We start from the raw sequence: 26,304 nt of genomic DNA on the forward strand, positions 1-26,304 counted from the left end.
AACCTAAACGCTAACCCTAACTCCTAACGCTAACCCTAGCTCCTAACCCTAAACCTAAGTCCCCCTTAACCCTAAGCCCTAACCGTAACCTTAGATCTAAACCTTAAAACCAAACCAGAACCCTAAACCTAACCCTATGCCCCTAACCGTAACCCTAAACCTAAACCCTATCCCTAAACGCTAACCCTAACTCCTAACACTAACCCTAATTCCTAACCCTAACCCTAAGCCCCCCTTCACCCTAAGCCCCATCCCTAAACCTAGATCTAAACCTTAAAACCAAACCAGAACCCTAAAAATATCCCTATGCCCCTAACCGAAACCCCAACCATAAATGCTAACCCTAAACGCTAACCCTAACCTGTAATGCTATCCCTAACCCTAAACCTAATCCCCCCTTAAACCTAAGCCCTAACCGTAACCGTAGATCTAAACCTTAAAACCAAACCAGAACCCTAAAACTAACCCTATGCCCCTAACCGTAACCCTAACCCTAAACGCTAACCCTAACTCCTAATGCTAACACTAGATCCTAACCCTATGCCCCAAACCTAAGCCTACATCTAAACATTAAAAACAAACCAGAACCCTAAACCTAACCCTATGCCCCTATCCGTAACCCCATCCCTAAATCCTAACCCTAAATGCTAAACCTAACTCCTAACGCTAACCCTAACTCCTAACCCTAAGCCCCCTTAAATCTAAGCGCTAAACCTAAACCTAGATCTAAACCTTAAAACCAAACCAGAACCCTAAACCTAACCCTATGCCCCTAACCGTAACCCTAACCCTAAACCCTAACCCCAAACACTAACCCTAACTCTTAACCCTAACCCTAAGCCCCCCTTCACCCTAAGCCCTAACCCTAACCCTAGACTTAAACCTTAAAACCAAACCAGAACCCTAAAAATAACCCTATGCCCCTAACCGAAACCCCAACCCTAAATGCTAACCCTAAACACTAACCCTAACTCCTAACGCTAACCCTAGATTCTAACCCTATGCCTCAAACCTAAGCCTAGATCTAAACATTAAATACAAACCAGAACCATAAACCTAAACCTATGCCCCTAATCATAACCTAACCCAAATCCTTAACCCTAAACGCTACCCCTAATTCCTAACGCTAACCCAAATTCCAACACTCACCTTAGCTCCAAACCCTAACCCTAAGTCCCCTTTAAACCTAAGCACTAACCCTAACCCTAGATCTAAACCTTAAAACCAAACCATAACCCTAAACCTAACCCTATGCCCCTAACTGTAACCCTAACCCTAAACCCTAACGCTAAACGCTAACCCTAACTCCTAACGCTAACCCTAATTCCTAACCCTATCCCTAAGCCCCCCTTCACCCTAAGCCCTAACACTAACCCTACATCTAAACCTTAAAACCAAACCAGAACCCTAAACCTAACCCAATGCCCCTAACCGTAACCCCAACCCTAAACGCTAACCCTAAATGCGAACCCTAACTCCTAACGCTAACCCTAGATCCTAACCCTATGCCCCAAACCTAAGCCTAGATCTAAACATTAAAACCAAACCAGAACCCTAAACATAACCCTATGCCCCTAACCATAACCCTAACCCTAATCCTTAACCCTAAACGCTAACCCTAACTCCTAACGCTAACCCTAACTCCTAACCCTAAGCCCCCCTTCACCCTAACCATGAGCGTAACCCTAGATCTAAATCTTAAAACGAAACCAGAACCCTAAACCTAACCCTATGCCCCTAAGCGTAACCCTAACCCTAAACCATAACCATAAACGCTAAGCCTAACTCCTAACGCTAACCCTAACTCCTAACGCTAAACCTAAGCCCCCCTTAACCCTATGCCCTAACCGTAACACAAATCTAAACGTTAAAACCAAACCAGAAACCTAAACCTAGCCCTATGCACCTAACCGTAACCCTAACCCTAAACCCTAACACTAAACGCTACCCCTAACTCATAACGCTAACCCTAATTCCTAACCCTAACCCTAAGTCCCGCTTAACCCTAAGCCCTAACCCTAAGCCTAGATCTATACCTTAAAAGCAAACCAGAACCCTAAAACTAACCCTATGCCCCTAACCGTAACCCTAACCCTAAACCCTAACCCTAAACGCTAACCCTAATTTCTAACGCTAACGCTAACTCCTAACCCTAATCCTAAGCCCCAATCCTAACCCTAGATCTAAATATTAAAACCAAACCAGAACCCTAAACATAACCCTATGCCCCTAACCGTAACCCCAACCCAAACACTAACCCTAAACGCTAACCCTAACTCCTAACGCTAACCCTAATTCCTAACCCTAACCCTAAGTCCCGCTTAACCCTAAGCCCTAACCCTAAGCCTAGATCTATACCTTAAAAGCAAACCAGAACCCTAAAACTAACCCTATGCCCCTAACCGTAACCCTAACCCTAAACCCTAACCCTAAACGCTAACCCTAATTTCTAACGCTAACGCTAACTCCTAACCCTAAACCTAAGCCCCCCTTAACCCTAAGCTCTAACCGTAACCCTAGATCTAAACATTAAAACCAAACCAGAACCCTAAACCTAACCCTATGCCCCTAACCGTAACCCCAACCCTAAACGCTAACCCTAAACGCTAACCCTAACTCCTAACGCTAACCCTAAGCCCCCCTTAACCCTATGCCCTAACCGTAATACAAATCTAAACGTTAAAACCAAACCAGAAACATAAAACCTGCCCTATGCACCTAACCGTAACCCTAACCCTAAACCCTAACCCTAAACGCTAACCCTAACTCCTAACGCTAACCCTAACTCCTAAACCTAACCCTAAACCCCCTTCACCCTAAACCCTAATCCTACATCTAAACCTTAAAACCAAATCAGAACCCTAAACCTAACCCTATTACCCTAACAGTAACCCTAACCCTAAACGCTAAACATAACTCCTAACGCTAACCCTAACTCCTAACGCTAACCCTAACTCCTAAGCCTAAACCTAAGCCCCCCTTCACCCTAACCCTGATAGTAACCCTAGATCTAAACCTTAAAACCAAACCAGAACCCTAAATCTAACCCTATGCCCCTAACCGAAACCCCAACCGTAAATGCTAACCATAAATCCTAATGCTAACCCTAAGCCTAACCCTAATCCCCCCTTAACCCTAAGCCCTAACCGTAACCCTAGATCTAAAGCTTAAAACCAAACGAGAACCCTAAACCTAACCCTTTGACCCTAACTCTAACCCTAACCCTAAACCCTAAACCTAAACGCTAACCCTAACTCCTAACGCTAACCCTACCTCCTAACCCTAACCCTAAGTCACCCTTTACCCTAAGCCCTAACCGTAACCTTAGATCTAAACCTTAAAAACAAACCAGAACCCTAAACCTAACCCTATGCCCCTAAGTGTAACCCTAACCCTAAACCCTATCCCTAAACGCTAACCCTAACTCCTAACGCTAACCCTAGCTCCTAACCCTAACCCTAAGTCCCCCTTAACCCTAAGCCTCTCCGTAACACTAAATCTAAACATTAAAACCAAAACAGAACACTAAACATAACCCTATGCCCCTAACCGTAACCCTAACCCTAAACCCTAACACTAAACGCTAACCCTAACTCTAACGCTAACCCTAAGCCCCCCTAAACACTAAGCCCTAACCCTAACCCTACATCTAAACCTTAAAACCAAACCATAAGCCTAAACCTAACCCTATGCCCCTAACTGTAACCCTAACCCTAAACCGTAACCCTAAACGCTAACCCTAACTCCTAACGCTAACCCTAATTCCTAACCCTAACCCTAAGCCCCTCTTCACAATAAGACCCATCCCTAATCCTAGATCTAAAACTTAAAACCAAACCAGAACCCTAAACCTAACCCTATGCCCCTAACCGAAACACCCACCCTAAATGCTAACCCTAAACGCTAACACTAACCCGTAATGCCAACCCTAACCCTAACCCTAATCCCCCCTTAAAACTAAGCCCTAACCGTAACCGTAGATCTAAATCTTAAAACCAAACCAGAACCCTAAACCTAACCCTATGCCCCTAACCGTAATCCTAACCCTAAACACTAAACCTAAACGCTAACCCTAAATCCTAACGCTAACCCTAGATCCTAACCCTATGCCCCAAATCTAAGCATAGATCTAAACATTAAAACCAAACCAGAACCCTAAACCTAACCCTATGCCCCTAACCGTAACCCCAACCCTAAATCCTAACCCTAAATGCTAAACCTAACTCCTAACGCTAAACCTAACTCCTAACCCTAAGCCCCCCTTAAATCTAAGCGCTAAACCTAAACCTAGATCTAAACCTTAAAACCAAACCAGAACCCTAAACCTAACCCTATGCCCCTAACCGTAACCCTAACCCTAAACCCTAACCCTAAACGCTAAACCTAACTCCTAACGCTAACCGTAACTCCTAACCCGAAACATAAGCCCCCCTTAACCCTAAGCCCTAAACCTAACCCTACATCTAAACCTTAAAACCAAACCAGAACCCTAAAACTAACCCTATGCCCCTAACCGAAACCCCAACCCTAAATGCTAACCCTAAACGCTAACCCTAACTCCTAACGCTAACCCTAGATTCTAACCCTATGCCCCAAACCTAAGCCTAGATCTAAACCTTAAAACCAAACCAGAACCATAAACCTAAACCTATGCACCTAACCATAACCCTAACCCTAATCCTTAACCCTAAACGCTACCCCTAATTCCAAACGCTAACCCAAATTGTAACACTAACCTTAGCTCCTAACCCTAACCCTAAGTCCCCTTTAAACCTAAGCACTAACCCTAACCCTACATCTAAACCTTAAAACCAAACCAGAACCCTAAACCTAACCCTATGCCCCTAACCGTAACCCCAACCCTAAACGCTAACCCTAAATGCGAACCCTAACTCCTAACGCTAACCCTAGATCCTAAGCCTATGCCCCAAACCTAAGCCTAGATCTAAACATTAAAACCAAACCAGAGCCCTAAACATAACCCTATGCCCCTAACCAAAACCCTAACCATAATCCTTAACCCTAAACGCTAACCCTAACTCCTAACGCTAACCCTAACTCCTAACCCTAAGCCCCCCTTCACCCTAACCATGACCGTAACGCTAGATCTAAATCTTAAAACCAAACCAGAACCCTAAACCTAACCCTATGCCCCTAACTGTAACCCCAACCCTAAACCCTAAACCTAAACGCTAACCCTAACTCCTAACGCTAACCCTAACCCCCCGTTAACCCTATGCCCTAACCGTAACCCTAGATCTAAACGTTAAAACCAAACCAGAAACCTAAACCTAACCCTATGTCTCTAACTGTAACCCCAACCCTAAATCCTAACCCTAAACTCTAACCCTAACTCCTAATGCTAACCCTAACTCCTAACCCTAAGCCCCCCTTAACCCTAAGCCCTAACCCTAGATCTAAACCTTAAAACCAAACCATAAACCTAAACCTAACCCTATGCCCCTAACCATAACCCCAACCCTAAATCCTAACCCTAAACGCTAACCCTAACTCCTAACGCTAACCCTAGCTCCTAACCCTAACCCTAAGCCCCCCTTAACCCTAAGCCCTAACCCTAAACCTAGATCTAAACATTAAAACCAAACCATAACCCTAAACCTAATCCTATGCCCCTAACCGTAACCCTAACCCTAAACCGTAACCCTAAACGCTAACCCTAACTCCTAACGCTAACCCTAACTCCTAACCCTAACCCTAAGCCCCCCTTAACCCTAAGCCCTAAACCTAACCCTACATCTAATCCTTAAAACCAAACCATAACCCTAAACCTAACCCTATGCCCCTAACTGTAACCCTAAACCTAAACCCTAACCCCAAACGCTAACCCTAACTCTTAACCCTAACCCTAAGCCCCCTTCACCCTAAGCCCTAACCCTAACCCTAGAACTAAACCTTAAAACCAAACCAGAACCCTAAACCTAACCCTATGCCCCTAACTGTAACGCTAACCCTAAACGCTAACCCTAACTCTTAACCCTAACCCTAAGCCCCCTTCACCCTAAGCCCTAACCCTAACCCTAGAACTAAACCTTAAAACCAAACCAGAACCCTAAACCTAACCCTATGCCCCTAACTGTAACGCTAACCCTAAACGCTAACCCTAACTCTTAACCCTAACCCTAAGCCCCCCTTCACCCTAAGCCCTAACCCTAACCCTAGACCTAAACCTTAAAACCAAACCAGAAACCTAAAACTAACCCTATGCCCCTAACCGAAACCCCAACCCTAAATGCTAACCCTAAACGCTAACCCTATCTCCTAACGCTAACCCTAGATTCTAACCCTATGCCCCAAACCTAAGCCTAGATCTAAACATTAAAACCAAACCAGAACCATAAACCTAAACATATGCACCTAACCATAACCCTAACCCTAATCCTTAACCCTAAACGCTACCCCTAATTCCAAACGCTAACCCAAATTCTAACACTAACCTTAGCTCCTAACCCTAACCCTAAGTCCCCTTTAAACCTAAGCACTAACCCTAACCCTAGATCTAAACCTTAAAACCAAACCATAACCCTAAACCTAACCCTATGCCCCTAACTGTAACGCTAACCCTAAACGCTAACCCTAACTCCTAACGCTAACCCTAATTCCTAACCCTAATCCTAAGCCCCCCTTCACCCTAAACCCTAACACTAACCCTACATCTAAACCTTAAAACCAAACCAGAACCCTAAACCTAACCCTATTGTAAGGAACTGTGTTAGACATTGTTTGTCTCAACATTGCTGCTCCGTGGCCACCACTTCCCACCCCCAGCATCCTGTTGTTCTAAAGGAGTACGCTACAGAGTCCCCGACAAAACCACGACGTCCGCTCAAAGTGAGAACAACGACAGCCTTGGCAGTGCCTGCCAAGCTGTACCTGCGCGCAAGCTGGGTGCGGGGAGAAGGGACTGCAGGCCGACACCACCCCCTCCCCCCCCCCCCGCCAGCACAGCCACCATGAACACCTGGGCATGCGCGTATGGAGGACCACGGGGCGGCACATATTACAATGAGCTCCGTGGAAATGGGCGGACTCTTCGGGGAAATCGTGGGGACTAAAGGACTGCGTACTCCTCTCTTGGGGCCACTGTCTTTGCAACCTGCCACTAACAACTGTTACCTGGAGCTGGGACCTCGGCGGAGCTTGGAGCACCACCACCTGCACTGAGGCCGAGTCTACGGAACATCGTTGGATCCCTGGTGGTGGCGGTAATTAGCTGCATCTCTACTGTTTTCTGGCTTAGGGATTCTGACTTTCTCTTTCCTTTTCTCTCTGTCCTATCGCAATTACTAATTGTTACGGGAAATAAAGTTCACAAGGTTATACAGCATCTGACCTCGTTTGTGTCTTAATCTCGCTCTTGGGATCGTTTAAGAACCTGCCCCGATATTGGATCGGGACATTTTAAATTGGCGTCACGGACAGGATCCCTTGAGACGAGAGTGCTGTACTAACTTGCTGTGTTAGATGCAAACCTCTCAGGATGAAATAACCCCCTTTTTGTGTTACAGTAAGTTGTGACCTCCTGAGACTGAACAGGGGGTACTTGCATACCCAGGTGTGGCCCTCTCAGGACGATAAATCCCCTTTGCATTGCTTTTGTGTTAAATTCAGATTTGGCCTCCTGAGAGTGAACAGGGGAAATTTGACATTGTGTAATATTCTGTAACTGAGGAGTTGTTGTTTTGCTTTGGAGAAAAATGAGTATTGCTTTAGAAAACCCCGCAAAAGAGGAAGTATCCAAGATAGGGAAGGAAACTTTGTTTAAATTGTTAGAGAAACATAAATCAAGACCTTCGGTGCCTGGAATGGATTGGGCCCGAGGGAATTGGTACAACTTACAGGCTGTTACTGATAGGATTGTTGCCCTGCAGAAAGATGCGAAAGTCAGGTCTGGCAAGGGCAAAGGTTTTATATGTGCAGTCCTGGGTGCCAGTCTGGCAGCTGCGGTGGAAGAGAAAAGGCAGAAGTTGAATCAAACTGATATGGTAATAGACTCCCTGCAGAGAGTCATACAGACCCTGCAGGAACAATTGAAAGAAACCAAAGAATTTCTAGAGAAGGAGAAGAAACAAAATATAATATTAAAGGATGAACTGAGGGAGCAACTTTTGAGGAAGACGGATACTCTGGCGAAGGCAGAGGTGAAACCTCTGGAGAAGAGGATACGGCAAATTTATCCCCAAGGGGATTTGCAAAAGGCAAAAGAAACCGTAAAAAGCCCCCCCCATATGTATCCACTGGTTAAAACCGAGTATGTGTACGAGGACGATAGAGATAACCGTCCTCAGGTTATCACCAAAGAAGTCCCATTTACATCAACCGAATTGGCAAAGTTGAAAAAAGATTTTGCAAGGACTGCAAAGGAATCAGAGACAGAATATGTGTGGAGAGTGTCTTTGTCAGGAGGGGATGGAATCTTATTGTCAGACAAAGAAGCAGAAGGATATTGGGGTCCGGGTGTGTTTTTAAGGACCGGCGACCGCCGAGCCCCATGGTCATTGACTCAGAGAGTTGCGTACTGGGGTGGAGGGCTGAACCCCTTGGAGAGGGGGGATCCCCTTGCCATAACAGGAACGGTGGATCAGTTAGTGGAAAGTGTGCAGAAGGCAGCCTGCCTGCAGATGATGTATGATCGGGAGCTCAAGCCTAACCAGGGCTCCCCGATGATGATGCCTGTGGACCCAGAGAGGATGACTCCCCTGATACGAGGACTTCCTGACTCCCTGAAACCCATTGGCATTCAGTTGCAAGGGAAGATTCAAAACACCCCCAATGCGGAAAGAATGACGGCTGCTCTGGAGGGGATAGTGACCCCTGACCACCGACAGCCAGGGAGGAAAGTATGGACATGGGGAGAGGTAGCCCAGGAATTGATTAATTTTGGGAGAAAATATGGCCCCATTGGTGGATCATCCCAAAGAACTGAAACCAAGGTCGTACGGGCTGTGGAGCAAATGAATGGGCGACAATCATCCATGAGGAAGGGCCAAGGCTTGGGATCACCCCGATGTCAGAATTCTGGGAGAGAGAGACCCCTAACTCGACAGGGACTGTGGCAACTAGGGCTTCAGAAAGGCATTCCCCGTGACTTGATGGACGGACTCCCAACCCAAAAATTAGAACAACTTGTGCAGAACTGGCGGGTGTCACTGCACAAGGTCTCCAGGTCCCTAAAGAGGATGGCAAGGTCAGTTGCCTCCTGCCCGGCCTGGAGGACAGCTCGCAGCTGTTACACCTCCACCCCCAGCAATCCATCTCATTTTCCAGGACAACCTGTCTTGGTCGCACTTCCTACAGTGGGCACAGTGCCGCTGGTGTTGGACACACCCCTTAATAAGTACACCTGGAAGGCCAAAGATGCTTATAGAAAGGAGCACAAAATTAATACAAGGTGGATTATTCCATCTTTCTGATTATAACTCACCTCCGGTTCTCAAAAGGAACCGAGAAGATTTTTCTTTCCTTTTCTCTCGCAGGTCAAACCTCCCCCGGAGAACGATATAGTGAGTCACGTCGGGGGATCCTTATGTGGTTTTTGACCCTTTGTATAGTATTGATGTTTGTTGCCTTATTAATATTTGCAGGATGTGTTGTGTACCATCATCGAAACTGTTTTGGGCGACCGTTCTCCTCTCCCTTGGTTCCAGAGGAAGCTCTGGCTCTCTAAGTGCTAACCAAGAATGGTGGGTCAGCAATTTCAATACAGTCCATACTGGACTGAGGATGCTGATCCCTGGCAACTCCACTTTCCTGGAAAAGGTACTTGTTGCCTTAAATGGACAAAAAGAGAGAGGAGTACGAGTCGGGGAAAGTGTTTGTGAATGGGCTTTATTCCCAGGCTTTGATTATTATGACCCCTATTGTAGGCCACCACTCCAGTCACGGGGTGGTATAACAACCCACTACCTCAGTTGGGAATAAAATTATATGATAAGTTAGGGAACAAAAGGATTGTCCACAACCAGAGATCTGTTGAGTTTAAAATAGGTGAAACTCAAAAGTGGGGGGAAAATGAGTGGCCCCCTAAAAGAATTATTGAGCATTATGGGCCTGCCACTTGGAATCCCAATGAACCGATAATAACTAATATAGACCTTGAACTCAACAATCTCAACAAATGCACACTGCAATCCTTCAACATCGCATGGTTTTAGACCACCTACTAGCTGAAGAGGGAGGAGTGTGTGGAAAACTAAATGTTTCTAATTGTTGTCTGGAAATAGCCGATGTAGGTGAAGTAGTCCTTCAGCTAACCACAGACATTAGGAAACTAGCTCATGTCCCCGTTCAAACATGGAATGGTTGGAGTGGTGATCTATGGTCGTGGCTACCCGGAGCACCATGGGTAAAGCAGCTTCTATTTTATCTCATATGTGCATTTGCCGCCTTGATGTTTTTGCCGTGTGTTATTCCTTGCTTTATTCAGTTAGTCCAACGTGTTGTCTCTAACATGCAATTTATATCTACTGTCTCACCTGATGGTGTAAAGCAGATTCGTATTGTTCGCCAACCAAAGCCTGTAGCTGTACCAATCATTTAAATTTTGAACTTAGGATAGACGCTTTTAGGCCTAAACCGCACATGCGCTCTGGGCTGGGGGCGCCCATTTTGGCGGATTCCCGGCTCAGGCAAGTCTGACCACCAGTTATCCTTCGGCATTATAGCTTGTGATAGTAATCAGAATGTATGCCCTTTTAATACTTGATTTTCTGGCTCTTACTTTGTTGGCTATTGCTGTATTTACTCTTGCGTTTTGTATGTTTTCGTCCGGTAAGTGTCCATGTAAACCGTCTTGTAGTTGTGCTGTCTCATGTAAACAACCATCTCCCTCCCCTCCCCGCCGTCAAGGATCGAGAGCACATTTCTCGGTCCGCCCTAAGACGGGACCAAGGGCACATTCCTCGGTCCGGTCTGAGACAGAGCCGAGAGCTCATTCCTCGGTCCAGTTCGAAATGGAACCAAGATCGCATTCCTCAGTCCGGGTTGGGATAGAACCGAGGACGCATTCCCCGGTCCTGGCTGAGACAGCGCTTTAACTTTGTTTAGTTGAAAACCTGTTAGTCAATATTGTTATTGTTATCTTTTTATAAGTTTATTTAGGAGGTTGTTAATATTGTTATAGATAGTGTTGTTTATTTACTTTTAAGTTTGAGAAAGAAGTTTCTAGGCCCTAATGGCGCATGCGCAGTGGGAAAAAGGGGGCAGGGAAAGGAATTTTTTCCTGCTGCGCATGCTGATCCCAACTGCAGCGGACGGTGTGGACGGCCAGAGTCTCAAACATTTTGTGGTATTTTGGTTAAAACCGCGGGCAAAGATGGAAGATGTATCAGATTTGATTTTGATTCATGTTGTAATCTTTGCTTTTTTAATTGCTATCCTAATTGTTATGCTTATTCTCCTTTTTTGTCCCTGTAAATGCCAATCATGTAAACTGCCATTACGTTCTTCTGTCAATTCATCGGAACCTTAAAATTAGTTCATAAGATGCTTTGGCTTTATAAAGTTGGTTAGTTGTAAGCATGATATATCTGTTAAAAAGATGTTATTGGTTATGTGTTTGTCAGTTAAAAATGTTTATATTTATTGTTAATGATATGTTTGTTAGTAAAAATGCTTATAGCTGTTAAGGATATTGTTAAAGACATGTTTGTAGAAAGAAAAATTTGCGGGAAATCTTGTTCTTTGTTGCATTTTGCGCTTTTCTGGTCTTTCTTTCTCTCTCTCTGTACTGTTATCTTTATCGCCACCACGAAGACAGCAATGTTGAGCCACGGGGTGGTGTAAGGAACTGTGTTAGACATTGTTTGTCTCAACATTGCTGCTCCGTGGCCACCACTTCCCACCCCCAGCATCCTGTTGTTCTAAAGGAGTACGCTACAGAGTCCCCGACAAAACCACGATGTCCGCTCAAAGTGAGAACAACGACAGCCTTGGCAGTGCCTGCCAAGCTGTACCTGCGCGCAAGCTGGGTGCGGGGAGAAGGGACTGCAGGCCGACACCACCCCCTCCCCCCCCCCCCCGCCAGCACAGCCACCATGAACACCTGGGCATGCGCGTATGGAGGACCACGGGGCGGCACATATTACAATGAGCTCCGTGGAAATGGGCGGACTCTTCGGGGAAATCGTGGGGACTAAAGGACTGCGTACTCCTCTCTTGGGGCCACTGTCTTTGCAACCTGCCACTAACAACTGTTACCTGGAGCTGGGACCTCGGCGGAGCTTGGAGCACCACCACCTGCACTGAGGCCGAGTCTACGGAACATCGTTGGATCCCTGGTGGTGGCGGTAATTAGCTGCATCTCTACTGTTTTCTGGCTTAGGGATTCTGACTTTCTCTTTCCTTTTCTCTCTGTCCTATCGCAATTACTAATTGTTACGGGAAATAAAGTTCACAAGGTTATACAGCATCTGACCTCGTTTGTGTCTTAATCTCGCTCTTGGGATCGTTTAAGAACCTGCCCCGATATTGGATCGGGACACCTATGCCCTTAACCATAACCCCAACCCTAAACGCTAAACCTAAATGCGAACCCTAACTCCTGACGCTAAGCCTAGATCCTAAAACTATGCCCCAAACCTAAGCCTAGATCTAAACATTAAAACCAAACCAGAACCCTAAACATAACCCTATGCCCCTAATCATAACCCTAACACTAATCCTTAAACCTAAACGCTAACCCTAACTCCTAACGCTAACCCTAACTCCTAACCCTAAGCCCCCCTTCACCCTAACCATGACCGTAACCCTAGATCTAAATATTAAAACCAAACCAGAAACCTAAACCTAACCCTATGTCCCTAACTGAAGCCCCAACCCTAAATCCTAACCCTAAAGGCCAACCCTAACTCCTAACGCTAACCCTAGCTCCTAACCCTAAGCCCCCCTTAACCCTAAGCCCTAACCCTAGATCTAAACCTTAAAACCAAACCATAAACCTAAACCTAACCCTATGCCCCTAACCATATCCCCAACCCTAAATCCTAAACCTAAACGCTAACCCTAACTCCTCACGCTAACCCTAGCTCCTAACCCTAACCCTAAGCCCCCCTTCACACTAAGCCCTAACCCTAGATCTACACCTTAACACCAAACCATAAACCTAAACCTAACCCTATGACCCTAACCGTAACCCTAACCCTAAACCCCAACCGTAAAAGCTCACCCTTAACACTAACCCTAAACGCTAACCCTAACTCCTAACGCTAGCCCTACATCCTAATCCTATGCCCCATACCTAAGGCTAGATCTAAACATTAAAAACTAACCAGAACCATAAACCTAACCCTATGCCCCTAACCATAACCCTAATCCTAATCCTTAACCCTAAACGCTACCCCTAATTTCTAACGCTAACCCTAACTCCTAAACCTAACCCCCCCTTCACCCTAAGCCCTAACCGTAACCGTAGATCTAAACATTAAAATCAAACCATAACCGTAAAGCTAACCCTATGGCCCTAACCATAACCCTAACCCTAAACCATAACCCTAAACGCTAACCCTAACTCCTAACGCTAACCCTAATTCCTAACACTAACCCTAAGTCCCGCTTAACCCTAAGCCCTAACCCTAACCCTAGATCTAAACCTTAAAACCAAACCAGAACCCTAAAACTAACCCTATGCCCCTAAATGTAACCCTAAACCTAAACGATAAAACTAAACGCTAACCCTAACTCCTAACGCTAACCCCAGATCCTAACCCTATGCCCCAAACCTAAGCCTAGATCTAAACATTAAAAACAAACCAGAACCATAAACCTAACCCTATGCCCCTAACCATAACCCTAACCCTAATCCTTAACCCTAAAGGCTAACCCTAACTATAACGCTAACCCTAGCTCCTAACCGTAACCCTAAGCCCACCTTAAACCCTAACCATGAACGTAACCCTAGATCTAAATCTTAAAATCAAACCATAACCCTAAACCTAACCCTATGACCCTAACCGTAACCCCAACCCTAAATCCTAACCCTAAACGCTAACCCTAAATCCTGACGCTAAGCCTAGCTCCTAACCCTAACCCTGAGCCCCCCTTCACACTAAGCCCTAACCCTAGAACTAAACCTTAAAACCAAACCATAGCACTAAAGTTAACCCTATGCGCCTAACGTAACCCTAACCCTAAACCCTAACCCTAAACGCTCACCCTTAACGCTAACACTAAACGCTAACCCTAACTCCTAACGCTAACCCTAGCTCCTAATCCTATGCCCCATACCTAAGCCTAGATCTAAACATTAAAAACTAACCAGAACCATAAACCTAACCCTATGCCCCTAACAATAACCCCAACCCTAAATCCTAACCCTAAACGCTAATCTTAACTCCTAACGCTAAACCTAGCTCCTAACCCTAAACCTAAGCCCCCCTTAACCCTAAGCCCTAACCCTAACCCTAGATCTAAACATTAAAACCAAACCAGAAACCTAAACCTAACCCTATGCCCCTAACCGTAACCCTAAAACCTAACCCTAAACGCTAACCCTAACTCCTAACGCTAACCCTAACTCCTAACCCTAATCCTAAGCCCCAATCTTAACCCTAGATCTAAATATTAAAACCAAACCAGAACCCTAAACCTAACCCTATGCCCCTAACCATAACCCTAACCCTAAACCCTAACCCTAAACGCTAACCATAACTCCTAACGCTAACCCTAATTCCTAACCCTATGCCCCAAACATAAGCCTAGATCTAAATATTAAAACCAAACCAGAACCCTAAACCTAACCCTATGACCCTAACCGTAACCCTAACCCTAAACCCTAATCATAAACGCTAACCCTAACTCCTAATGCTAACCCTAATTCCTAACCCTATGCCCCAAACATAAGCCTAGATCTAAATATTAAAAACAAACCATAACCCTAAACCTAACCCTATGCCCCAAACATAACCCTAACCCTAATCCTTAACCCTAAACGCTAACCCTAACTATAACGCTAACCCTAGCTCTTAACCGTAACCCTAAGCCCCCCTTAAACCCTAACCATGACCGTAACCCTAGATCTAAATCTTAAAATCAAACCATAACCCTAAACCTAACCCTATGCCCCTAACCGTAACCCCAACCCTAAACCCTAACCCTAAACGCTAACCCTAACTACTGACGCTAACCCTAGCTCCTAACCCTAACCCTAAGCCCCCCTTCACACTAAGCCCTAACCCTAGATCTAAACCTTAAAACCAAACCATAAACCTAAACATAACCCTATGCGCCTAACTGTAACCCTAACCCTAAACGATAACACTAAACGCTAACCCTAACTCCTAACTCTAACCCCAGATCCTAACCCTATGCCCCAAACCTAAGCCTAGATCTAAACATTAAAAACAAACCAGAGCCATAAACCTAACCCTATGCCCCTAACCATAACCCTAACCCTAATCCTTAACACTAAACGCTAACCATAATTCTTAACGCTAACCCTAACTCCTAACCCTAACCCTAAGCCCCCCTTCACCCTAAGCCCTAACCGTAACCATAGATCTAAACATTAAAATCAAACCATAACCCTAAAGTTAACCCTATGCCCCTAACCGTAAACCTAACCCTAAATACTAACCCTAAACGCTAACCCTAACTCCTAACGCTAACCCTAACCACTAACCCTAAACCTAAGCCCCCCTTCACCATAACCATAACCATCACCCCAGATCTAAAACTTAAAACCAAACCATAACATTAAACCTAACCCTATGCCCCTAACCATAACCCCAACCCTAAATCCTAACCCTAAACGCTAACCCTAACTCCTAACGCTAAACCTAGCTCCTAACCCTAAACCTAAGCCCCCCTTAACCCTAAGCCCTAACCCTAGATCTAAACATTAAAACTAAACCAGAACCCTAAACCTAACCCTATGCCCCTAACTGTAACCCTAAACCCTAACGCTAAACGCTAACCCTAACTCCTAACGCTAACCCTAAGCCCCCCTTAAACCTATGCCCTAACCGTAACCCTAGATCTAAACGTTAAAAACAAACCAGAAACCTAAACGTAACCCTATGCCCCTAACCGTAACCCCAACCCTAAATCCTAACCCTAAACGCTAACCCTTAACGCTAACCCTAAACGCTAACCCTAAGTCCTAACGCTAAACCTAGGTCCTAATCCTATGCCCCATACCTAAGCCTAGATCTAAACATTAAAAACTAACCAGAACCATAAACCTAACACTATGCCCCTAACCATAACCCTAATCCTAATCCTTAACCCTAAACGCTACCCCTAATTTCTAACGCTAACCCTAACTCCTAACCCTAACCCCCCCTTCACCCTAAGCCCTAACCGTAACCGTAGATCTAAACATTAAAATCAAACCATAACCGTAAAGCTAACCCTATGGCCCTAACCATAACCCTAACCCTAAACCATAACCCTAAACGCTAACCCTAACTCCTAACGCTAACCCTAATTCCTAACCCTAACCCTAAGTCCCGCTTAACCCTAAGACCTAACCCTAACCCTAGATCTAAACCTTAAAACCAAACCAGAACACTAAAACTAACCCTATGCCCCTAAATGTAACCCTAAACCTAAACGATAAAACTAAACGCTAACCCTAACTCCTAACGCCTACCCCAGATCCTAACCCTATGCCCCAAACCTAAGCCTAGATCTAAACATTAAAAACAAACCAGAACCATAATCCTAACCCTATGCCCCTAACCATAACCCTAACCCTAATCCTTAACCCTAAAGGCTAACCCTAACTATAACGCTAACCCTAGCTCCTAACCATAACCCTAAGCCCCCCTTAAACCCTGTGACCGTAACCCTAGATCTAAATCTTAAAATCAAACCATAACCCTAAACCTAACCCTATGCCCCTAACCGTAACCCCAACCCTAAATCCTAACCCTAAACGCTAACCCTAACTCCTGATGCTAAGCCTAGATCCTAACCCTAACCCTAAGCCCCCCTTCACACTAAGTCCTAACCCTAGATCTAAACCTTAAAACCAAACCATAAACCTAAACATAACCCTATGCGCCTAACGTAACCCTAACCCTAAACCCTAACCCTAAACGCTCACCCTTAACGCTAACCCTAAACGCTAACCCTAACTCCTAACGCTAACCCTAGATCCTAATCCTATGCCCCATACCTAAGCCTAGATATAAATATTAAAAACTAACCAGAACCATAAACCTAACCCTATGCCCCTAACCATAACCCTAATCCTAATCCTTAACCCTAAACGCTACCCCTAATTTCTAACGCTAACCCTAACTCCTAACCCTAAACCTAAGCCCCCCTTAAACCTAAGCCCTACCCCTAACCCTAGATCTAAATATTAAAACCAAACCAGAACCCTAAACCTAACCCTATACCCCTAACCGTAACCCTAAACCCTAACACTAAATGCTAACCCTGACTCCTAACGCTAACCCTAACTCCTAACCCTAATCCTAAACCCCAATCTTAACCCTAGATCTAAATATTAAAACCAAACCAGAACCCTAAACCTAACCCTATGACACTAACCGTAACCCTATCCCTAAACCCTAACCCTAAAAGCTAACACTAACTCCTAACGCTAACCCGAATTCCTAACCCTATGCCCCAAACATAAGCCTAGATCTAAATACTAAAAACAAACCAGAACCCTAAACCTAACCCTATGCCCCTAACCATAACCCTAACCCTAATCCTTAACCGTAAAGGCTAACCCTAACTATAACGCTAACCCTAGCTCCTAACCGTAACCCTAAGCCCCCCTTAAACCCTAACCATGACCGTAACCCTAGATCTAACTCTTAAAATCAAACCATAACCCTAAACCTAACCCTATGCCCCTAACCGTAACCCCAACCCAAAACCCTAACCCTAAACGCTAACCCTAACTCCTATCGCTAACCCTAAGCCCCCCTTAAACCTATGCCCTAACCGTAACCCTAGATCTAAACGTTAAAAACAAACCAGAAACCTAAACGTAACCCTATGCCCCTAACCGTAACCCCAACCCTAAATCCTAACCCTAAACTCTAACCCTAACTCCTGACGCTAACCCTAGCTCCTAACCCTAACCCTAAGCCTCCCATCTCACTAAGCCCTAACCCTAGATCTAAACCTTAAAACCAAACCATAAACCTAAACATAACCCTATGCGCCTAACCGTAACCCTAACCCTAAACGCTCACCCTTAACGCTAATCCTAAACGCTAACCCTAACTCCTAACGCTAACCCTAGATCCTAATCCTATGCCCCATACCTAAGCCTAGATATAAATATTAAAAACTAACCAGAACCATAAACCTAACCCTATGCCCCTAACCATAACCCTAATCCTAATCCTTAACCCTAAACGATACCCCTAATTTCTAACGCTAACCCTAACTCCTAACACTAACCCCCCCTTCACCCTAAGCCCTAACCGTAACCGTAGATCTAAACATTAAAATCAAACCATAACCCTAAACCTAACCCTATGCCCCTAACCATAACCCTAACCCTAAACCATAATCCTAAATGCTAACCCTAACTCCTAACGCTAACCCTAACTACTAACCCTAAGCCTAAGCCCCCCTTCACCATAACCCTAACCATAACCCGAGATCTAAAACTTAAAACCAAAGACAACACTAAACCTAACCCTATGCACCTAACCGTAACCCTAACCCTAAACGCTAACCCTAACTCCTAACGCTGACCCTACCTCCTAACATTAACCCTAATACCCCCTTAACCCTAAGCCCTAACCCTAGATCTAAACCTTAAAACCAAACCATAACCCTAAACCTAACCCTATGCCCCTAACCGTAACACTAACCCTAAACCCTAACCCTAAACGCTAACTCTAACTCCTAACGATAACCCTAGCTCCTAACCCTAACCCTAAACCCCCTTAACCCTAAGCCCTAATCCTAGATCTAAACCTTAAAAACAAACCATAGCCCTAAAGTTAACCCTATGCCCCTAACCGTAACTCTAACTCTAAACCCTAACCCTAAACGCTAACCCTAACCCTAACTCCTAACCCTAACCTTAAGCCCCACTTCAACCTAACCCTTGACGCTAACACTAGATCTAAACCTTAAAAACAAACCATAACCCTAAACCTAACCGTATGCACCTAACCGTAACCCTAACCCTAAACCCTAACCCTAAACGCTAACCATAAGTCCTAACGCTAACCCTAGCTCCTAACCTTAACCCTAAGCCCCCTTTCACCCTAAGCCCTAACCCTAACACTAGATCTAAACCTTAAAACCAAACCATAACCCTAAACCTAACCCTATGCCCCTAAGCGTAACCCTAACCCTAAACGCTAACCCTAAACGCTAACCCTAAATCCTAACGCTAACCCTAACCCTAATCCCCCCTTAACCCTAAACCCTAACCCTAGCTCTAAACTTTAAACCAAACCATAACCCTAAACCTAACCCTATGCCCCTAAACGTAACCCTAACTCTAAACCCTAAACCTAAACGCTAACCCTAACTCCAAACGCTAACCCTAACTCCTAACACTAACCCTAAAACTAATCCCCCTTTAACCCTAAACCGTAACCCTAGATCTAAACCTTAAAACCAAACCAGAACCCTAAACCTAACCCTATGAACCTAAACGTAACCCTAACCCTAAACCAAAACCTAAACGCTAACCCTAACTCCTAACGTTAACCCTAGCTCCCAACATTAACCCTAAGCCCCATTTCACCGTAAGCCATAACCCTAACACTGGATCTAAACCTTAAAACCAAACCATAACCCTAAACCTAACCCTATGCCCCTAACCGTAATCTTAACATTAAAACCTAACCCTAACGCTAACCTTAACTCCTAACTCTAACCCTAACTCCTAACCGTAACCCTAAGCCCCCCTTAACCTTAACCCTAAACCTAGATCTAAACCTTAAAAACAAACCATAACCTTAAACCTAACCCTATGCCCCTAACCGTAACCCTAACCCTAAACCCTAACCCTAAACGCTAACCCTAACTCCTAACGCTAACCCTAACACCTAATGTTAACCCTAAGACCCCCTTCACCCTAATTCCTAATGCTAACCCTAGATCTAAACCTTAAAACCAAACCATAACCCTAAACATAACCCTATGCCCATAACAGTAACCCTGATCGTAAACCCTAACCTTAACTCCAAACGCTAACCCTAACCCTAAGCCCCCCTTAACCCTAAGCCCTAACCATAAATCTAAAACTTAAAACCAAACCATAACCCTAAACCTAACCCTATGCCCCTAACCGTAACCCTAATGCTTAACCCTAACCCTAAACGCTAACCCTAACTCCTAACGCTAACCCTAACTCCTAACACTAACCCTAAGACCCACTTCACCCTAATTACTAATGCTAACCCTAGATATAAAGCTTAAAACCAAACATAACCCTAAACCTAACCCTATGACCCTAACCGTAAACCCAAACCCTAAACGATAACCCTAACTCCTAACGCTAACCCTAGCTCTTAACATTAACCCTAAGCCCCCTTTCACCGTAAGCCCTAACCCTAACACTAGATCTAAACCTTAAAACCAAACCATAACCATAAACTTATTCCTATGCCCCTAATCGTAACCCTAACCCTAAACCCTAACCCTAAACGCTAACTCTAACTCCTAACGCTAACCCTAACTCCTAACCCTAACCCTAAGCCCCCCTTAACCCTAAGCCCTAATCCTAGATCTACAACTTAAAACCAAAACAGCCCTAAAGTTAACCCTTTGCCCCTAACCGTAACCCTAACATTAACCCCCAACCCTAAACGCTAACCCTAACCCTAACTCCTAACCCCAACCTTAAGCCCCCCTTCAACCTAACCCTTGACGCTAACCCTAGATCTAATCCTTAAAACCAAACCATAAACCTAAACCTAACCCTATGCCCCTAACTGTAACCCTAACCATAAATCCTAACCCTAACGCTAACCCTAACTCCTAACGCTAACCCTAACTCCTAACCCTAAATCTAGAGCCCACCTTGACCCTAAACCTTATCCATAACCCTAGATCTAAACCTTAAAACCAAACCATAACCCTAAACCTAACCCTATGCCCCTAACCGTAACCCTAATGCTAAACCCTAACCCTAAACGCTAACCCTAACTCCTAACGCTAACCCTAACTCCTAACCCTAACCCTAAACCTCAGTCCCGATTAACCCTAAGCCCTAACCCTAACCCTAGATCTAAATCTTAAAACCAAACCATAACCCTAAACCTAACCCTAAGCCCCTAACCGTAACCCTAATCCTAAACCCTAACCCTAAACGCTAACCCTAACTCCTAACGCTAACCCTAACTCCTAACGTTAACCCTAAGACCCCCTTCACCCTAATTCCTAATGCTAACCCTAGATCTAAACCCTAAAACCAAACCATAACCCTAAACCTAACCCTATGCCCCTAACTGTAACCCTAACCCTAAACCCTAAGCCTAACTCCTAACGCTAATCCTAACTCCTAACCCTAAAACTAGAGCCCCCCTTGAATCTAAGCCTTATCCATAACCCTAGATCTAAACCTTAAAAACAAACCATAACCCTAAACCTAACCCTATGCCCCTAACCGTAACCCTAACCCTAAACGCTAACCCTAACTACTAACCCTAACCCTCATACCCCCTTAACCCTAAGGCCTAACCCTAGATCTAAACCTTAAAACCAAACCATAACCCTAAACCTAACCCTATTCCCCTAACCGTAACCCTAATCCTAAACCCTAAACTTAACTCCTAACGCTAACCCTAACTCCTAACGTTAACCCTAAGCCCCCCTTAACCCTAATCCCTAACCATAAATCTAAACCTTAAAACCAAACCATAACCCTAAACCTAACCCTATGCCCCTAACCGTAACCCTAATCCTAACCGTAACTCTAAAGGCTAACCCTAACTCCTAACGCTAACCCTAACTCCTAACCCTTACACTAATCCCCCCTTCAACCTAATCCCTACCCCTAATGCTAGATCTAAACCTTAAAACCAAACCATAAACCTAAACCTAACCCTATGCCCCTAACTGTAACCCTAACCATAAATCCTAACCCTAACGCTAACCCTAACTCCTAACGCTACACCTAGCTCCTAACCCAAACCATAATCAACTCTTGACCCTAACACTAACCGTAACCATAGATCTAAACTTTAAAACCAAACCATAACACTAAACCTAACCCTATGCCCCTAACCGTAATCTTAACCCTAAACCCTAACCCTAAACGCTAACCCTAACTCCTAACGCTAACCGTAACTCCTAATCCTAACCTTAAACCCCCCTTGACCATAACCCTAACCGGAAACCTTGTTCTAAACCTTAAAACCAAACCATAACACTAAACCTAACCCTATGCCCCTAACCGTAACCCTAACCCTAAAACCTAACCCTAACTCCTAACGCTAACCCTAACTCCTAACCCTAAACCTAGAGCCCCCCTTGACCCTAACTCTTATCCATAACCCTAGATCTAAACCTTAAAAACAAACCATAATCCTAAACCTAACGCTATGCCCCTAAGCGTAACCCTAACCCTGAACCCTAAACCTAAACGCTAACCCTAACTCCTAACGCTAACCCTAATCCTAATCCCCCCTTAGCCCTAAAACCTAACCCTAGATCTAAACCTTAAAACCAAACCATAACCCTAAACCTAACCCTATGCCCCTAACCGTAACCCTAATGCTAAACCCTAACCCTAAACGCTAACCCTAACTCATAACACTAACCCTAACTCCTAACCCTAATCCAAAACCTAAGTCCCGATTAACCCTAAGCCCTAAGCCTAACCCTAGATCTAAACCTTAAAACCAAACCATAACCCTAAACCTAACCCTATGCCCCTAACCGTAACCCTAATTCTAAACGCTAACCTTAAACGCTAACCCTAACTCCTAACGCTAACCCTAACTCCTAACGTTAACCCTAAGACCCCCTTCACCCTAATTCCTAATGCTAACCCTAGATCTAAACCTTAAAACCAAACCATAACCCTAAACCTAACCCTATGCCCCTAACCGTAACCCTAACCCTAAACGCTAACCCTAACTCCTAACCGTAACCCTAATACCCCCTTAACCCTAAGGTCTAAGCCTAGATCTAAACCTTAAAACCAAACCATAACCCTAAACCTGACACTATGCCCCTAACCGTAACCCTAATCCTAAACCCTAACCCTAACTCCTAACGCTAACCCTAACTCCTAACCCTAACCCTAAGCCCAGATTAACCCTAAACCCTAACCATAAATCTAAACCTTAAAGCCAAACCATAACCCTAAACCTAACCCTATGCCCCTAACCGTAACCCTAATCCTAAACCCTAACTCTAAAGGCTAACCCTAACTCCTAACGCTAACCCTAACTCCTAACCCTAACACTAATCCCCCCTCCACCCTAATCCCTACCCCTAATGCTAGATCTAAACCTTAAAACCAAACCATAAACCTAAACCTAACCCTATGCCCCTAACTGTAACCCTAACCATAAATCCTAACCCTAACCCTAACCCTAACTCCTAACGCTATACCTAGCTCCTAACCCTAACCATAATCCCCTCTTGACCCTAACACTAACCGTAACCATAGATCTAAACTTTAAAACCAAACCATAACCCTAAACCTAACCCTATGACCCTAACCGTAACCCTAACCCTAAACCCTAACCCTAAACGCTAACCCTAAATCCTAATGCTAAACCTAACTCCTAATCCTAACCTTAAACCCCCCTTGACCATAACCCTAACCGGAAACCTTGTTCTAAACCTTAAAACCAAACCATAACACTAAAATTAAGCCTATTCCCCTAACTGTAACCCTAACCGTAAACCTAACCCTAACTCCTAACGCTAGCCCTAACTCCTAGCCCTTATCCTAGAGCCCCCCTTGAACCTAACCCTTATCCATAACCCTAGATCTAAACCTTAAAACCAAACCATAATCCTAAACATAACCCTATGCCCCTAAGCGTAACCCTAAACCTGAACCCTAACCCTAAACGCTAACCCTAAATCCTAACGCTAACCCTAACTCCTAAACCCCCTTAATCCTAAACCCTAACCCTAGATCTAAACCTTAAAACCAAACCATAACCCTAAACCTAACCCTATGCCCCTAACCGTAACCCTAATGCTAAACCCTAACCCTAAACGCTAATCCTAACTCCTAACGCTAACACTAACTCCTAACCCTAACCCTAAACCTAAGTCCCCATTAACCCTAAGCCCTAACCCTAACCCTAGATCTAAACCTTAAAAACAAACCATAACCCTAAACCTAACCCTATGCCCCTAACCGTAACCCTAATGCTAAACGCTAACCCTAAACGCTAACCCTAACTCCTAACGCTAACATTAACTCCTAAAGTTAACCCTAAGACCCCCTTCACCCTCATTCCTAATGCTAACCCTAGATCTAAACCTTAAAACCAAACCATAACCCTAAACCTAACCCTATGCCCCTAACTGTAACCCTAACCCTAAACACTAACCCTAACTCCTAACACTAACCCTAACTCCTAACCCTAAACCTAGAGCCCCCCTTGACCCTAACCCTTATCCAAAACCCTAGATCAAAACCTTAAAACCAAACCATAACCCTAAACCTAACCCTATGCCCCTAACCCTAACCCCTAACGCTAACCCTAGCTCCTAACATTAACCCTAAGCCCCCTTTCACCGTAAACCCTAAACCTAACACTTGATCTAAAACTTAAAGCCATACCATAAACCTAAACCTAACCCTATGCCCCTAACCGTAACCCTAATGCTAAACCCTAACCCTAAACGCTAACCCTAACTCCTAACGCTAACCCTAACTCCCAACCCTAACCCTAAGCCCTCCTTAACCCTAAGCCCTAAGCCTATCCCTAGAATTAATCTTAAAAACAAACCATAACCCTATGCCCCTAACCGTAACCCTAACTCTAAACCCAAACCCTAAATGCTAACCCTAACTCCTAACGCTAACCCTAGCTCCTAACATTAACCCTAAGCCCCCTTTCACCGTAAGCCCTAACCCTAACCCTAGATCTAAACCTTAAAACCAAACCAGAACCCTAAACCTAACCCTATGCCCCTAACCGTAATCTTAACATTAAACCCTAACCCTAACGCTAACGTAACTCCTAACGCTAACCATAACTCCTAACCCTAACACTAAGCCCCCCTTAACCCTAAACCTAACCCTAGATCTAAAACATAAAAACAAACCATACTCTTAAACCTAACCCTATGCCCCTAACCGTAACCCTAATCCTAAACCCTAACCCTAAACGCTAACCCTAACTCCTAACGCTAACCCTAACTCCCAACCCTAACCCTAAGCCCCCCTTAACCCTAAACCCTAACCCTATCCCTAGAATTCACCTTAAAACAAACCATAACCCTATGCCCCTGACCGTAACCCTAACTCTAAAATGAAACCCTGAACGCTAACCATAACTCCTAACGCTAACCCTAACCCTAATCCCCCCTTAACCCTAAACCCTAACCCTAGATCTAAACCTTAAAACCAAACCATAACCCTAAACCTAACCCTATGCCCCTAACCGTAACCCTAATCGTAAACCCTAACCCTAAACACTAACACTAACTCCTAACGCTAACCCTAACTCCTAACCCTAACCCTAAACCTAAGTCCCCATTAACCCTAAGCCCTAACCCTAACCCTAGATCTAAACCTTAAAACCAAACCATAACCCTAAACCTAACCCTATGCCCCTAACCGTAACCCTAATCCTAAACCCCAACCCTAAACGCTAACCCTAACTCCTAATGCTAACCCTAACTCCTAACGTTAACCCTAAGACTCCCTTCACCCTAATTCCTAATGCTAACCCTAGATCTAAACCTTAAAACCAAAGCCTAACTCCTAACCCTAACCCTATGCCCCTAACCGTAACCCTAACCCTAAACGCTAACCCTAACTCCTAACGCTAACCCTAACTCATAACCCCAACCCTAATACCCCCTTAACCCTAAGCCCTAACCTTAGATCTAAATCTTAAAACCAAACCATAATCCTAAACCTAACCCTATGCCCCTAACCGTAACCCTAACCCTAAACCCTAACCCTAAACGCTAACCCTAACTCCTAACGCTAACCCTAACTCCTAACACTAACCCTAAAACTAATCCCCCTTTAACCCTAAACCGTAACGCTAGATCTAAATCTTAAAACAAAACCATAACCCTAAACCTAACCCTATGCCCCTAACCGTAACCCTAATCCTAAACCCTATGACCCTAACTCCTAACCCTAACCCTAAGCCCCCCTTAACCCTAAGCCCTGACCATAAATCTAAACCTTAAAACCAAACCATA

The 26,304-nt window shown here is 44.7% G+C and overlaps 1 protein-coding gene across 1 annotated transcript; it reads left to right on the forward strand.

Moving 5' to 3' along the window:
* The first annotated feature begins 7,356 nt into the window (after positions 1 to 7,356).
* Positions 7,357 to 10,172, forward strand: LOC141920906 (uncharacterized). Its single transcript, XM_074818522.1, has 3 exons — positions 7,357 to 9,176; positions 9,495 to 9,521; positions 9,885 to 10,172. The coding sequence occupies exons 1-3, from the start codon at positions 7,716 to 7,718 to the stop codon at positions 10,170 to 10,172; spliced, it is 1,776 nt and encodes a 591-aa protein (XP_074674623.1). The 5' UTR covers positions 7,357 to 7,715.
* The last annotated feature ends 16,132 nt before the right edge of the window (positions 10,173 to 26,304 follow it).

Source organism: Strix aluco, chromosome 1, assembly GCF_031877795.1.
Source record: "Strix aluco isolate bStrAlu1 chromosome 1, bStrAlu1.hap1, whole genome shotgun sequence".
In the NCBI taxonomy this organism is placed as follows: domain Eukaryota; kingdom Metazoa; phylum Chordata; class Aves; order Strigiformes; family Strigidae; genus Strix; species Strix aluco.

What these genes read in the sequence shown, in the direction of transcription:
- LOC141920906 (XM_074818522.1), top strand. Translation starts at nt 7,716, where the DNA reads ATGAGTATTGCTTTAGAAAACCCCGCAAAAGAGGAAGTATCCAAGATA. An exon ending in GGCGGGTGTCACTGCACAAG is followed by an intron (nt 9,177 to 9,494) that starts GTCTCCAGGTCC and finishes TTTCTCTCGCAG; the next exon opens with GTCAAACCTCCCCCGGAGAA. An exon ending in CTCCCCCGGAGAACGATATA is followed by an intron (nt 9,522 to 9,884) that starts GTGAGTCACGTC and finishes CCCCTATTGTAG; the next exon opens with GCCACCACTCCAGTCACGGG.